The 13,482-nt window shown below is 40.6% G+C and overlaps 1 protein-coding gene and 1 long non-coding RNA gene across 6 annotated transcripts; both read left to right on the top strand.

The window, feature by feature from the left end:
• Positions 1-879: 879 nt before the first annotated feature.
• On the top strand, positions 880-9,461 carry LOC108107387 (putative fatty acyl-CoA reductase CG5065). Of its 5 annotated transcripts, none has more exons than XM_017214902.2 (8): positions 880-1,016; positions 3,358-3,637; positions 3,706-4,131; positions 8,229-8,427; positions 8,483-8,722; positions 8,792-8,923; positions 8,983-9,108; positions 9,166-9,461. In XM_017214902.2, exons 2-8 carry the CDS (start codon positions 3,358-3,360, stop codon positions 9,296-9,298), a joined length of 1,536 nt encoding a protein of 511 aa, XP_017070391.1. In that variant the 5' UTR covers positions 880-1,016; the 3' UTR covers positions 9,299-9,461. The 5 variants fall into 5 exon arrangements, with proteins under 5 accessions (XP_017070391.1, XP_017070390.1, XP_041675795.1 ...); XM_017214901.2 differs by having other exon boundaries at positions 3,353-3,637; XM_041819861.1 differs by lacking the exons at positions 8,229-8,427; positions 8,483-8,722 and adding an exon at positions 5,551-5,989 and having other exon boundaries at positions 3,353-3,637.
• A 2,967-nt stretch (positions 9,462-12,428) lies between these two features.
• LOC108107455 lies at positions 12,429-12,888 on the top strand. The gene is made up of 3 exons (XR_005993997.1): positions 12,429-12,507; positions 12,565-12,743; positions 12,799-12,888. It is a non-coding gene; the product is annotated as an uncharacterized LOC108107455 (long non-coding RNA).
• Positions 12,889-13,482: the final 594 nt, after the last annotated feature.

Raw genomic sequence — 13,482 nt, 5'->3', positions numbered from 1 at the left:
TATCGATAACACGATAATCAATCATAGTCTAGATAAACGAAACCTGCCGAACATCTTGCCGATATCTCTTCTGCATAAATCGTTATTTTATTGTTGGCGGCTATTTTCAAGTCACATGAACAAAAGGTTTTATTTTACACACTCTTCTGTATAAGAAAACTACTAATTTTCAGGAAAAATAAAATCCATCGTCTCAAAAATTATATCTTTTGCGGCTTCTTTCCTAAATCACTTGTGGTTGAAATTGCTTTAAAAACACCCTTCGTGAAAAATATTGGAGAAATGCATAATTAATCATGCACAAATACAGCTGAACAGTCTTTCCATTGATTATCTATATTCGCGATATTGGCCAACGATCTATTTGCATAGGAGATTGATAACCACCTAATTAAGTCAAACAAAGTGGAAATCACCGCTGTAGTAGCTAAGCATGCAAAGCTAGATAATTGTGTAATGAAATCCAAGTCCATCCGTTGTTAATTTTGCATCCATAAATATGCCAATATATCTTATCTGGGACGAAGCGGCAGATCAATTAAAACTTGTCCAAATTTGCAGTGCTAATTGTTTCACACATCTTTAGTTCAAGTGTTCCTAGGGATCGCAACTACTTGGCTCAAGCCCCACCTAGGTACCCATAAGACAACTATTTGAGTACTCTGCCCTGTCTCAGCCTTTCAGACCATACAGACAGTTCCGCCTAGATTAGCCAAGCTAATATATATTTATGTCTGAACCAACACCTATCCGACTACGGCATGCAGCCAGACCAGGCCAGTGATTTTTGCTTCGTTTCGGCTTGGTTTGCCACATCCCAGAGCGGGGCCAGCCCATTCCGCAACACATTCATATTTACTTGCACCAGGTTGGCGCGTTCAGTCTTCTTCCGACCGCCGCTACGTGAACAACTAGTCGAACTCTCCACTTTCGCGATACGATTCGATTCGGGCAAAGTCACGAATTTGATACAAATATTACAAGTTTTAAATTTAGAAGAATCCCAAGCAATAAAGGTAATTAAATCAATTTACAGCACCATTAGATTTGCTTGTGTTAGCGTGCACTTCGACATCATATCGATAATATCAGCATGCTATTCTGCTTTTTGATTGCCGCCTTCTTTTAGGCTGATAACTTTTTGGGGCAATTAGGCAGCAATTCAAGGCATTTACCTGACCAGCGAAGCATTTAATTGGGAATTATAAAAGCATGACCCTTGAGATTCGTGTCGTAATCAAATGACTGCGTCTGAGATACGCTCTTGAACCCGTGTCTGTGTCAGGGTCGTGTCATGACCTGTCGCAAAGACTAGCTATAAGCTGTATCTGATATTTCGATATTTTAAGTTTTGGCTTAAAATTCCGTGATTCAGCCTGGACCGTGTATATATTTGAGTCTCACCTCACTGTTAATTTTATGTGTCTGGGCTTCATCTTATTTGTATCAAAGCAAAATTAATACAATAGCTATTTACATATTGAGGGGGTTTTTTATTTGAATATTTCGTCAGACTACACGACCAAAGGCCAAACAAGTAATGGAATGGAAGAATTGCCAACACTTAACGTTTTTCGATTTCATGGTTTAATGTCTCAGCCTCAAGTGGTTTTCTTAATGAGACTCCTCGCAGCGCCATCACAGCTCTTCTTCATTACCGCTTACCGCACTCAGAGCCTTAGGAAGGGGCAAGTCGTCCACAGTCAGTCAATCACACTCATAAAGACGCCGTTACATTGGCGTTATTAGCTGCAGACAAATTGTGGGCTGCACTTTGTCGTGGAAAATTTTAATGGTCCCCATCATCGTTAGCCAGTTCTGAGGTCGCAATTGAGGGGCAAAAACAAAATACTACTTAGGTTAGAAAATATCAATATGTAAACAAGAGGAACACACCATCGATAAACACAGCTACATGCAAGCTAATTAAAGATTCGAAAATGTTTATACTTACAACTGTCGACCGGTTTTTGCATTAATAAAAATATGACATAACGGAGGAGTATAACAAAAAATATAAAATAGTAATAAGTTGTCATTATAAGTAGGGTAAATTTTTGGCTTTGCGCAATACCTGAAAAACTTAAAACTCTTTGTACAGAACAGGTACATTGAGACCGAAAATCAGTATATATTTTTTAGTTTTATTTCGTTTATTTTCATTAACATAATTAAAACAATTATAACAAAGATAAACATACAAACTTATTACCTAATACGTGAAATGCATTAAGTCCTTCAATGAAAAACACCAGTAGAATTCCATAAATGATTAGGTAGCTTATCGGTGTAACCTTTGTTACAGTTCGCTGACTCCCCCTTTGTATCTCCCCTTCTTTGCCTTATACGGATCAAGTTCGTTGCCTAAGTCTTACGATTGCAGTCAACCAAATGAAGCTTCGGTGTTTTAGGTCGAGTTTCAGTGAAGTTGTGTTATGCTCATGGCTTCGGGTTTGACAACTTGGCCGACCTGGCTCTCAAAATTTGCCTCAATGTGTGTATTTCAAAGCTTGCATAAGTAAAAGCGAAATGACGTTGTTTTTTGGCAGCTGCTCTGCTTTTGCTGTTTATATATTTAGGTGACATATTAAAATTGCCCATTAAGCCTCAAAATTAGGCTAAGTAAAAAGAACTATAGTACCCAGATATGTTGTAGTGCTGTATAATTATATTTTTGACACAGTTACTCTTCTGTAAGAGCGATGGTTATTTAAGATACGATAGTATTTATGCTCAGGGTGGGTGTGACCACACTAGAGCCGCAAAAGAATTAGGTAAAAAAAGGAGGTCGCTCCGCCTAGCATGAAATGTCATGACATAGCCAAAGTGCAAGGAGTAGTCGTTGATTGCGTCCAGATGTGGCCAACTGTAACGTGGTTGCAATCCAAGCCAGCCGCATGCAAATTGAGCAACAAATACTTGCATCAATCTTCGACTGCAGAGGGGGCGACTTTAAGTCTACCTGGCACGCTAGACGGGTTTGATTCGATCCCGCTACCCCTGGACGTTACATAAGTCAGCAAAGAAATGCGAATCCACAGGCGCAATCGAAAATCCAAATAGAAACCGAAAGTCCACAGCAAACCGAAAGTCCATTGGAAACCGGTTTGTTGCAGGTTTAGCTACCTTGTTGCTGCTGGCTGCCTCTAACTCGAGCTCCAGGTGGGGCACGAGGGGCACGCTTAGCCAGAATGGGCACCAGTTTTTCCAGCAAGACTTGCGTCACCTGCGATTGGCATAGTTTTTCCTTTGACTGGTTTTCGTTTCCCGGAATACTTCTTGCTCCACTCGGTTCCCATTTCCAAACCCATCCATTTCCAAGAACATGTGCTAATTGCCGCCTTTTTATCAGTCAAGATGCCAGTGGATCTATCGCCAGTGCAGGAGTACTATAAAGACAAGACGATTTTTATTACTGGAGCGTCCGGGTTTATGGGCAAGGTGCTGCTGGAAAAACTGCTCTACTCCTGCCACTCCCTCAAAGAGGTGATCATCATCTGCCGCCCGAAGCGTGGCAAGGCCCCCGAGACGCGTCTGGAGGAGATGTTTAAGCTGCCTATATTTCAGCGCATTAAGGACGAGCGTCCGGAAATGCTTAAAAAAGTTACAATATACCAGGGCGATGTGACTTTTGACCGTAAGTAAATCAATTTGAACTCTGCTTTCCATCTAAATGCAATATTGTCTTCTGCCCTCCATTTCCAGAGCTTGGTCTCAGCGGGGAGAGTCTTAAGCACGTGACCGAAAATACCAACATCGTGTTTCACTTGGCGGCCACGCTAAAACTGGAAGGAAATCTTCGAGACGCCATCGATATGAACCTGCTTGGCACCCGGCGAGCCCTTAACGTGGCCAAGGAAATGAAGCAGCTGGAAGCCTTTATCCATCTGTCCACGGCATTCTGCAACTGCGACCAGGAGGTGATGTACGAGAAGGTTTATGAGTTCCCGCACAAGCCCGAGGACCTCATACGCCTGGCAGAGTGGATGGACGTGAAAACCTTAGACACCATTACACCGGAGCTGCTTAAACCGCACCCCAACACCTACACTTACTCGAAGCGCCTGGCCGAGCTCCTGGTGCGGGACCACTATGAGTCCATGCCCGTCATCATCGCCCGTCCCAGCATCGGTAAGTGACCTTTTGATCTTAAATTCCAACCAACTCTTGCTATTCCGTGTTGCTTTGGCCTAAGACCGATTCGATTTATTTGAATCGTTAATTTCCCATGTTTTTGCTGCGGGTTTGCTTGCTTGATGGCCAGCTACGCTGGTGCCGAAATAAAGACTGCGATTGGCTAGCCTCCAATTTACCATCTGCTAACTAAACATTCGCCTCCGCTTGATTCCCCTGTGTTTCTGTCTGTGCTGCCTTAGGCATGCTTGGCTTGCTTAGTATTTATTTCTTTTCCGGCCACCTGGTGTCTTTTGGCTCAACCAAAAATACGAATTGTCTGCATTGGCAGTTAATTATATTTTTATATTGGAAATTTCTGGACACCCTGAGAGACCGTTATCTATAGGAAATACAGAAACTATAATCAGAAACCTGTTTGAGTGGATTGATAAATCTGCAAAAAAAACTTTTTTTATTAGAGCCGTATGGTAACCTTTTAGTGGGGTAAAGTAAATTTGGTGATAGTAATAGAAATAGCTTATCACTTATGTTCCGTCTGAAAAATTACTGATTTAAAAATATCGAAATTATAATTTAAAGATATAATAGCTAAAATTAAAAGGGAAAAATAGGACAGTCCGTATAAATTCATTCTTAAATATTTTCTGAGGAAACTCAAACAATCCCCTCGTTTGTACTTTTTAATTTATATAGTAAAGATATTTAATCATACTTCCGCTCGAGTTCCCTACAAAAATATTGTAACAGTCCAGATGGAAACTTAACTCCGGTAAACTGTATTGCTAGGCAATCAACTAACGTGCATATGTATAACCAGAAGTCGATGGTTAGCTCTTTATTCGCGAACTATCAAGCAAAGTTCCGCACAGTTCGCGGATATTAGCAGATAGTGATTAATGCTTTTCAGGGAGAGTGGGCTGCTTTGGTGCTAGTTTTAAGACGCTTCTTGCCTTCTAAGAGTCTAACTCGACAGTGTATTTTATGACATCGCTATCGGTTTAAGCTCGCGTTCCCGTCTCTGGGGCGGGCTCACCCGCTTGCCTTTTCCGCTGCAGCGCTTCTTAATACAAACACCGCATATGAACCATAGCCGCAAAACAGATCTGAGCAAGCTACCAATCGAGAACTGCCACAAAAAACCACAGTGCTTGAAAAGAAAAAGTCTGATAACTACACAGCCCGGCATAAAACCTTGCTTAAAACAACAAACAACATCAACCACTGCACACAAATGCCGTCGTCATTGACCAAAAAGTTCAATGAGCATGCAATAAAAACAGAAGAAGACAAAACTCCAACCAGCCTCCGCTTACCCCGCCTCACCTTCGCATCCGCATCAGCCTGATATCCGGAACCGCTGGAGAAGAGTTCAATCTCTTCCCCTCCAGTCTGAATTCAACTCCCGTTCGGCAGTGTCGCCCTCGGCGTACGAACCCGTTCCGGGATGGGTGGACAACCTAAACGGACCCACCGGCCTGATGGTGGGCGCCGGCAAAGGAGTAATCCGCTCCATGCTTATTGACACGCGCCATCTGTCCGAGGTAATTCCTGTGGACTACGCCATCAACGGGCTCTGCGTAATCCCCTACCAATTCGCAAGCCTGAAGGAACGCCCAGCAGAAGTGCCTGTATACAACATAACGTGCGCAGACCATCGAAAGATGCAGTGGGGTGAAGTGATTGAGATGAGCAAAGAGATTGGGTACCGCTACCCGATGGAGGCTGGACTTTGGTATCCGGACGGATGCATTACTACTAACAAGCTCCATCACAACATCAACGTGCTGCTCTTCCACTGGTTGCCGGCCTATTTTATCGACTTTATCCTGTTGCTGCTTAGCCAGAAACGATTGTAAGTTGCGGCTGCAGTGAAAACGTGGGCACATTTCCTGACCCTTTTTCTCTAGCATGATTCGCGTCCAGAAACGCATCTCTGTGGGCCTCGAAGTGCTGCAATTTTTTACTATGCGTGCATGGTTCTTCAAGTCAGATGCATACACCTCGCTTTGGGACATGCTAAGCGAGGCGGACAGGAAAAAGTATGTAACGAGAGAATAGAGGGGTTACTAAGTTGACTAAATTCGATATACCCACCCAAAAGCTTCAATATGGATATGGATCCCGAGGAGACCGTCCCCATGTACATAGAATCATGTGTCCAGGGAGGGCGACAGTATCTGATGAAGGAATCGCCCGATAGCCTACCGCGTGCCAGGCTCCAGCTAAAGCTGTAAGCGGCTTCCGCCCACATGTTGTTGATCCCTGATCCTGATCTCTGCGCGATCCCTTTCCTTTTATTTATAGAATGTACATCTTGGACCGCGTGTGCAAGATGCTTATCGTTGGCTCGCTGTGCTACTGGACTTACGGTTTGGTGGCACGCCTCCTAGGCGTCTGAGGGGCCAGAGGAAACTCTATTCATTTGCGCGCATTTTTTTTATCAATTTCCGCTTAGGTTCGCTTTGGGGCATAACTACGGGGTTTCGGCAAAAGGCCTCGATTCTGGTTTTTATTTCTACTTTAAGTGATTATCTATGTTTCTTGTGAAAATAAAACTTCGGTGAAATAAGCTTATGTGTCTGTGATTCAAGTGTTCAAGTGTTGATCCAGTGCAGAGGACCATCCGCTCGCGAGACAATACGAACAACACAAACAGAAACACACAGAACAATGATATTTCCCCACCCCTCTTTAACACAACCTTACCCAAGCTATTCTTAAATTAACATAGTCACCATAATACCAATCATACCACTTACACCTACACCACATACACATAAGAATAATACGGCTTCGGTGACCATCATCCCAGGCTCTTGGTACGTAGACTGGTATCCACTAGACTACCAATTGGATATCTCTTAGTAAACATCCATTTCATTCTGTTAATAGTCTCTCCAGCTGCCTATGAGCCGTTGCCCGGATGGGTGGACAACCTGAACGGACCGACTGGCCTGATGATCGGATGTGGAAAGGGCGTCATCCGGTCTGTCCTGGTGAATCAAAAGAATAAGGCCGAGGTCATTCCCGTAGACTATGCAATCAATGGACTGATCGTCATTCCATACGAGTTTAACAAACAGGCCAAGCGCCCTGCTAATGTACCCGTTTATAACATCACTAATGCGGACCATAGAAAGATGTGCATGGGTACCGTGGTCGAAATGAGCAAGCGCATTAATAAGCAGATCCCTTTCAATGCCGGCCTCTGGTACCCGGATCCATGCGTCACCACAAACCAATATTACCACAATTTCAACGTGGCTCTCTTTCACTGGCTGCCAGCTTACTTCTTGGACTTTCTTATGCTAATCCTTGGGCAAAAGAGATTGTGAGTTGTGTAAAATTAAGCAACGCCGAAGTGTCGTAACGTACTCGTCTTCTTCTCAAGCATGCTAAGGGTACAGGAAAAAATTTCCACGGGTCTGGGCGTCTTGCAGTTCTTCACCTTAAATGCGTGGTGCTTCCGTTCTGACAACTACGCTTCGCTGTGGAACAAACTTAATGAAGAAGATAAGTTGATGTAAGTGCTATTGAAATTATCTAAGCTTTGTAGGCTTTTTATCAATGTCCTCTATCTCGTTTAGCTTTAACATGAATATGAACACCAAGGACACCGAAGAGGAGTACATGATTGAATGTGCCAAAGGCGCTCGCAAGTTCATCCTTAAAGAGAAGGAAGAAGATATTCCCAGGGCGCGCCTGCATATGAAGATGTGAGTTAGGTAAATATCCCTTCTTAGAGCCAACTTACATAAGCTTTCGTTTTCTTCCAGCCAATGGGTCGTGGATATTGTATGCAAGACGCTGATCGTGGGACTCCTTTTCTACTACCTCCTTAAATGGACGGGGGTATTGGCTGTATTCTGAGTCCATTTCTTGGTGGATTCGTATTGATTTGGTGGTCACAGGCATTTAATTAGTCAATTAGCTTAGTTGTAGTTACAAAAATTCGAGGTTTTGATTCCAAATAAAAATTATCCTAGGTTGTTGAATATGTACATTTTGTCACTACACCGTGTTTTTCTCCCCCTACCCACTTGCTTGGAGTTTAATTTGCGGGCTTACCTTTCCTCTTATTTGTTTCCTAGTAACTCCAGCTGTTGCTGAGCCCCTGCCAGGTTGGGTGGATAATATGAACGGACCTACAGGTGTCCTAATTGGAGCCGGCAAAGGAGTCATAAGATCCATGATATGCAATGGGGAACTCAAATCGGAGGTCATTCCCGTGGACATCGCTATCAACGGCTTAATTTTATTACCGTACCACAACAGTCTTACGGAAAAGAGGTAATTTCAACTAGCGCCATAGCCATATCAATTTGATGTATAGCATTTGGCGCAGGTCCCTCCACATACCAGTATACAATCTTACCGTGGACGACGCAAAAAAACGCACATGGAAATGGATAATGGATGTGGGCCGAGACTTGGGCATAAAGTACCCTTTTGAAGTCGGACTGTGGTATCCCGATGGCAACATGACCTCCAGCAAATTCTACCACGTTATTTGCACTATTTTGTTTATGTGGCTGCCAGCCTACCTCATAGACTTCTTACTTTTTGTCTTTGGACAACGTCGCTTGTAAGATATTTTTTTAACGACAAAAAGAGCCATATCAGTGTACGGTCATCATATTTTCTTTAATTTTAGCATGATCCGCGTTCAAACAAAAATTGCTGTCGGTCTGGAGGTTCTGCAATTCTTTACAACGCGAAGTTGGGACTTTAAGTCTACACACTTTGAGCAGATTTACAAGGATCTAAGTGATACAGATCGAAAAATGTAAGTTAAGAAGTTTGTTTATATGAATGTGAAGTTCTATAAAAATTTACTATGAATAGATTCAAAATCAATACCAACGACGTTGACGACCATGAGTACATGAAAATCAGCATTTTGGGCGGACGGCAATATGTGATGAAGGAGCCATTAACATCATTGCCCAAAGCTCGCATACAATTAAGATTGTAAGTAACATTTAACCACCATTTTAAGCTTGTTACAAATTTCTTTATATTATTCAGCATGTATGTTCTGGACCGAATTTGTAAATCCCTAATCATCTCCGCTCTTCTATATTGGGCTCTTCAAAAACTGGGAATAATCAATTGGGTCTCAAATGGATACCAGTTTAGGAAGTCGGCTTTCTCTTATTAAAAATTCCCTTGCCTTTAAAATGTGTATTGTACATCAGGTCAAATATATTCAGGTGATTTGTTTATGTTAACATTCTTTTCCAAACAGTTAGTTAAAAATAAAATTAACAAATAAAAATTTAATTAAAATAAGGCTGAACAGCGAGGCCTGAAATTTCAAAATACAAGCCATGTTTTGCACTGTTGCGAAAAAAAATATTGAAACAAGGTTTGGCCCTTCAAATTCAAGCCATGTTTTGCACTGTTGCGAAAAAAAAATTATGGAAACAAGGTTTGGCCCTCATGTGCACTTTTTCAGAAAGCCATTATCAATTTTTTTTTAGGAAAAATAATATAACCGCTTCAAAAAAAAAAATAATTAAAATTTTGTTAAAGCAACAGCCTAAGCAATGGACTCATTTCGTTTATTTTTTTGTACATCACTGCAGCTGGACTTGTCTGTTATTGATTAGTAATAAGACATCTCTCTTTTAAGTTATTTTTCAGTTAGCACCTGTCGATATATTTACAAGGTGTGGCAATGATGCTCCCAACCATCGATAGTTTTGTTCCCAATCGATCATCTTAAAGAAAATAAGAGCAAGGTTTCAATTTTACAACAGCAATTCAATCCGTTGTTCCGACACCAACTATATGTTGTAAAATAAGCTAAGCTTTCAATACCTTTCTTTTTTTAGGTGATTTAAAAAACTAAATATCTTGTTAATTTGTGTTTTCATTCTAAGCCGTATAGTAATCTTTTTAAATTACAAAAACCAACAAAAAAATGTTTGTTTTGCCGCTAAAATGACATTTAATTCCTGTTCGCTTGTATGAATTTACCAATGAAAATTATTTTAAAACTTGGGGTTAATGAATTGGGAAGGATTGTTTCTAAAAACGCAGAGTAATTTAAATAACATCAAAAAATACACAAATACTTTTACATACATGTATGGGATTAACATGTGTATGCTTTTATATTGTTTATTATCTACACCATGCCAGGTGTCTGTATAGTTAATTAAGTATTTAAAGAAATTAGTCTCTTTCAATTCATATTATCTTTTCATTTCAAAAGTGCGATTTTGTCGAAGTCGGTTTAAGAAAGCCGTAACCCGCATTGTAAAAATGTGTCGCAACGTAATTCCTAATATTCGTAGCCGAGCTTATTTTCAGTGACAATTTGAATTCAGCAAATTACAAGCTTTTGTTTTGGCAGAGATATTAAGCGAAAAGCACGGCAGCAGAGAAGCATAGCTGTTGAGTGAGGTTCAATCTTAGGAATCAAAAATCTTAACTAAGACAGAGAGGACAAGGTTCTGAGGACTTGAGTAAAAAGCACCACAGCAGAGGCAGAGAAGCTCAGCTGTTGAGTGAAGTTCGATTGTATTTTAAGAGTCTTGAGTAAGAAAGAGATGACAATGTTATGAGGACTTGAGTGTGAAGCACCACAGCAGAGGCAGAGAAGCTCAGCTGTTGAGTGAAGTTCGATCGTACATTAAGAGTCTTGAGTAAGACAGAGAATACAAAGTTCTGAGGACTTGAGTGAGAAGCACCACAGCAGAGGCAGAGAAGCTCAGCTGTTGAGTGCGGTTCGATCGTGTATTAAGAGTATTCAGTAAGACAGAGAAGACAATGTTCTGAGGACTTGAGTGAGCATGCGTCTTGTGAGTGAGAAATAACAGATCCATGAAAAAAGGGGGTAAGCCGACAACATATGTATGTATGCGCCTTTGTTCGATGCAAAGCTTCTCTGCTTGCGTCGCTGCGTTTGTTGTTGCTTGTGTGAGTTGTTACGTACGTTTATATACAAAAAGTGCCGTTAATTTTTTCGAAGCACTGTGTGTGCGTTGCTGCGATCGTCGATGCCTGCGTCGCTTTGTGTGTTGCTATGTATGCCGCTATGTGTGGGTTAAGTGCGTCGCTGCTTGCGTCACTTTGTTAACCATTGCATAGATCTCCTTGTTCGCCATTTATTGCCTGTGTTGCTACTTACGCTTGTGAATATGTCGTCATAATATGCATTTTTTTTGGAAGCGTCAGTGCCTGCGTCGGTGCTTGCGTTGCTTGGTAAATCGCTGCAAGCGTCGCTGCCCGCGTCGCAATAGCGTAGCCATATGCAATCAACGCTCTGTCCGCCATTCTTCTATCGTAAGTCATTCGACGCGCTTGTTCGTTTGCTGTAATTAGTCACAAAAAAATATAATGTTCGGTAATTATAACTTGAGAGATTCCGTTGTGTGTACATATGTATGTATTACTAATCGTTGATTTGTTTAAAGCCGAAAAAGGTCTCCGCGCGTCGGGACCGAAGTACAAAATAAGCAACCCAGCCCCAGTTGGCCATTCTGCGTTCTCTTGTCATTTGGTGCGGTTGTCTGATTGGCCCCATTGGTTTTGGTATATAAATAAACAATTATGTACTGGTCTTTCGGTCGGCCATTCAAGCGGGAAGCGTCGTTGCTGGCTAATCCGTTTTCTTTTCCAAGCATTGCATCGTTGTTTGTTTGACCAAAAACCAAACAGTTTTATTATCATTGTATCCGGCATAGAAAAAAAGGCAACGGTTAACTATCCGCCATTGTTCAACCATTGTCGTTCGGTAAAGTTTTTTTTTATTCTCTTGTGAAAAAAATTAAATGGCGCGTCAAAATTATTTTAATAATGAATGTAATTAGGTCGTGCTTTAAAAATGTATTGCGTTACATCGCTTTTTAATTCCGATAAATGAATATTAGTTAGCGCCAATTAATTAATCATCTTAAATATTAATATAAATAAAAAGTAAACAGTTATCTAGCAAACAATTTCTATATTTGCAAAAAAAAATTCGGTTTTTTCGGCCGCAATAGCGCTATGCATAGTGGTCTGTTGGACACCTGTTTATTTTTTGCCGATGCCGTATATAAACTGCAGTCCTACTTTTGTTATTCTTTTCATTGTAGGGTGCCGTCGTTGTAAATAAATAAACAAATGTGATAAAATTACGTGCCCATTAAACTTTTTATGTGGTTTTCAACTATCAATACTTTATAGATTACAATTTTTCTTTGTTTATAGTGTCTCAAAAATTGCAGTTACATGGAAAAAAAAGGCAACGGATTATTTGAATGGCTCAAATTATAATATTTGTGGAGAAAAAGTAATTAAGCCTACTCCTACTAATAAAAGTGGTTCAGCTTGATTGATACGGAGCGGAATAGAATCTAGTGCCACCAACATATTGTTGTATGTATTTATTTATATTTTAAAATTTAAAATCTCACTTCTGTCATTCTTTTTCAGTGTATAAGATATGGTGGTTTAATGGCGTTTAGCGGAAAGTGGAACAAAAATAAACTTTAACGGCTTAAATCTGAGAAGCCAAGAGTATGCAATTCATATTGACGGATATTTCTATATGGATACAAGACATTTGATTTGCTGACTGCAGAAGACAAAGGAACTACTAAAATTAATAAGCAGTATGTATACTTTGCATATTGGTGTTTCGTAGCTTATTTCCTTTCTTATTTTCAGTGTTTTAGCAAATCACGGTTTAATAGCGGTTAATGGAAAGGGAAAGTAAGGATAACGTCAATTGTCTTATATTGAATACCGTGGAAAAAGCTGCGATTAAACAGACGGTTACATCTTTTCTTATAAAGAGGTACGTACATACATTTTCATAAATCTTTCACAAGTTGAGTGGTATTTTTAAACAGTTTGTTATTCTAATGAAACCAAATACCAGCAGAAGATTAGACCGACTTTTTGTTACAAATGTTTTTGAAAGCAATTGCTTAGACTCAATTAATACATTAAAAAGTATTTACACAGAGATAGCCATCAACACTTTTAAAGTTTTATTAGGCTCTTCTTTTCTGACATGCGCTCAACTAGCAATGCTTAGCTGCCGTCGTAAAAACAAAAACTTACGTGACCTGCCGCTCATCGGTTTTTCTTTGTAAAGGGGTGTGGTTTTCGTTCCGCCTATTTTATATATCTCTGTACTGCTCTTTTGGGTTTCAAAGTAATATCCCCCGCTGCTGCTAGCCCTAACCCTGCCGCCATTAGACAATTTTCTGTTTGGAACAATTCTGGTGGTTGGTTGTTTTTCTTGTACGTAGTTATGTATGGCATGTTTATTGTACGGAAATTTGATAATATTTGTATATTTTTTTACACATTGTCTTCTGCTACAAGCACCTTAGTGGCAACGCT

The sequence above is a fragment of the Drosophila eugracilis genome, unplaced genomic scaffold, assembly GCF_018153835.1.
Source record: "Drosophila eugracilis isolate 14026-0451.02 unplaced genomic scaffold, ASM1815383v1 contig_1765, whole genome shotgun sequence".
NCBI lineage: Eukaryota > Metazoa > Arthropoda > Insecta > Diptera > Drosophilidae > Drosophila > Drosophila eugracilis.
The sequence above is the reverse complement of the archived record's forward strand: the minus strand, read 5'-3'. Positions and strand labels throughout refer to the sequence as shown.

Excerpts from the sequence above, each read along its gene's own strand:
- LOC108107387 (XM_017214902.2), top strand. The coding sequence starts at position 3,358 with ATGCCAGTGGATCTATCGCCAGTGCAGGAGTACTATAAAGACAAGACG. Across the intron at positions 8,723-8,791 it reads GTCTTTGGACAACGTCGCTT|CATGATCCGCGTTCAAACAA; the intron begins GTAAGATATTTT and ends CTTTAATTTTAG. Across the intron at positions 9,109-9,165 it reads GCTCGCATACAATTAAGATT|CATGTATGTTCTGGACCGAA; the intron begins GTAAGTAACATT and ends TATATTATTCAG.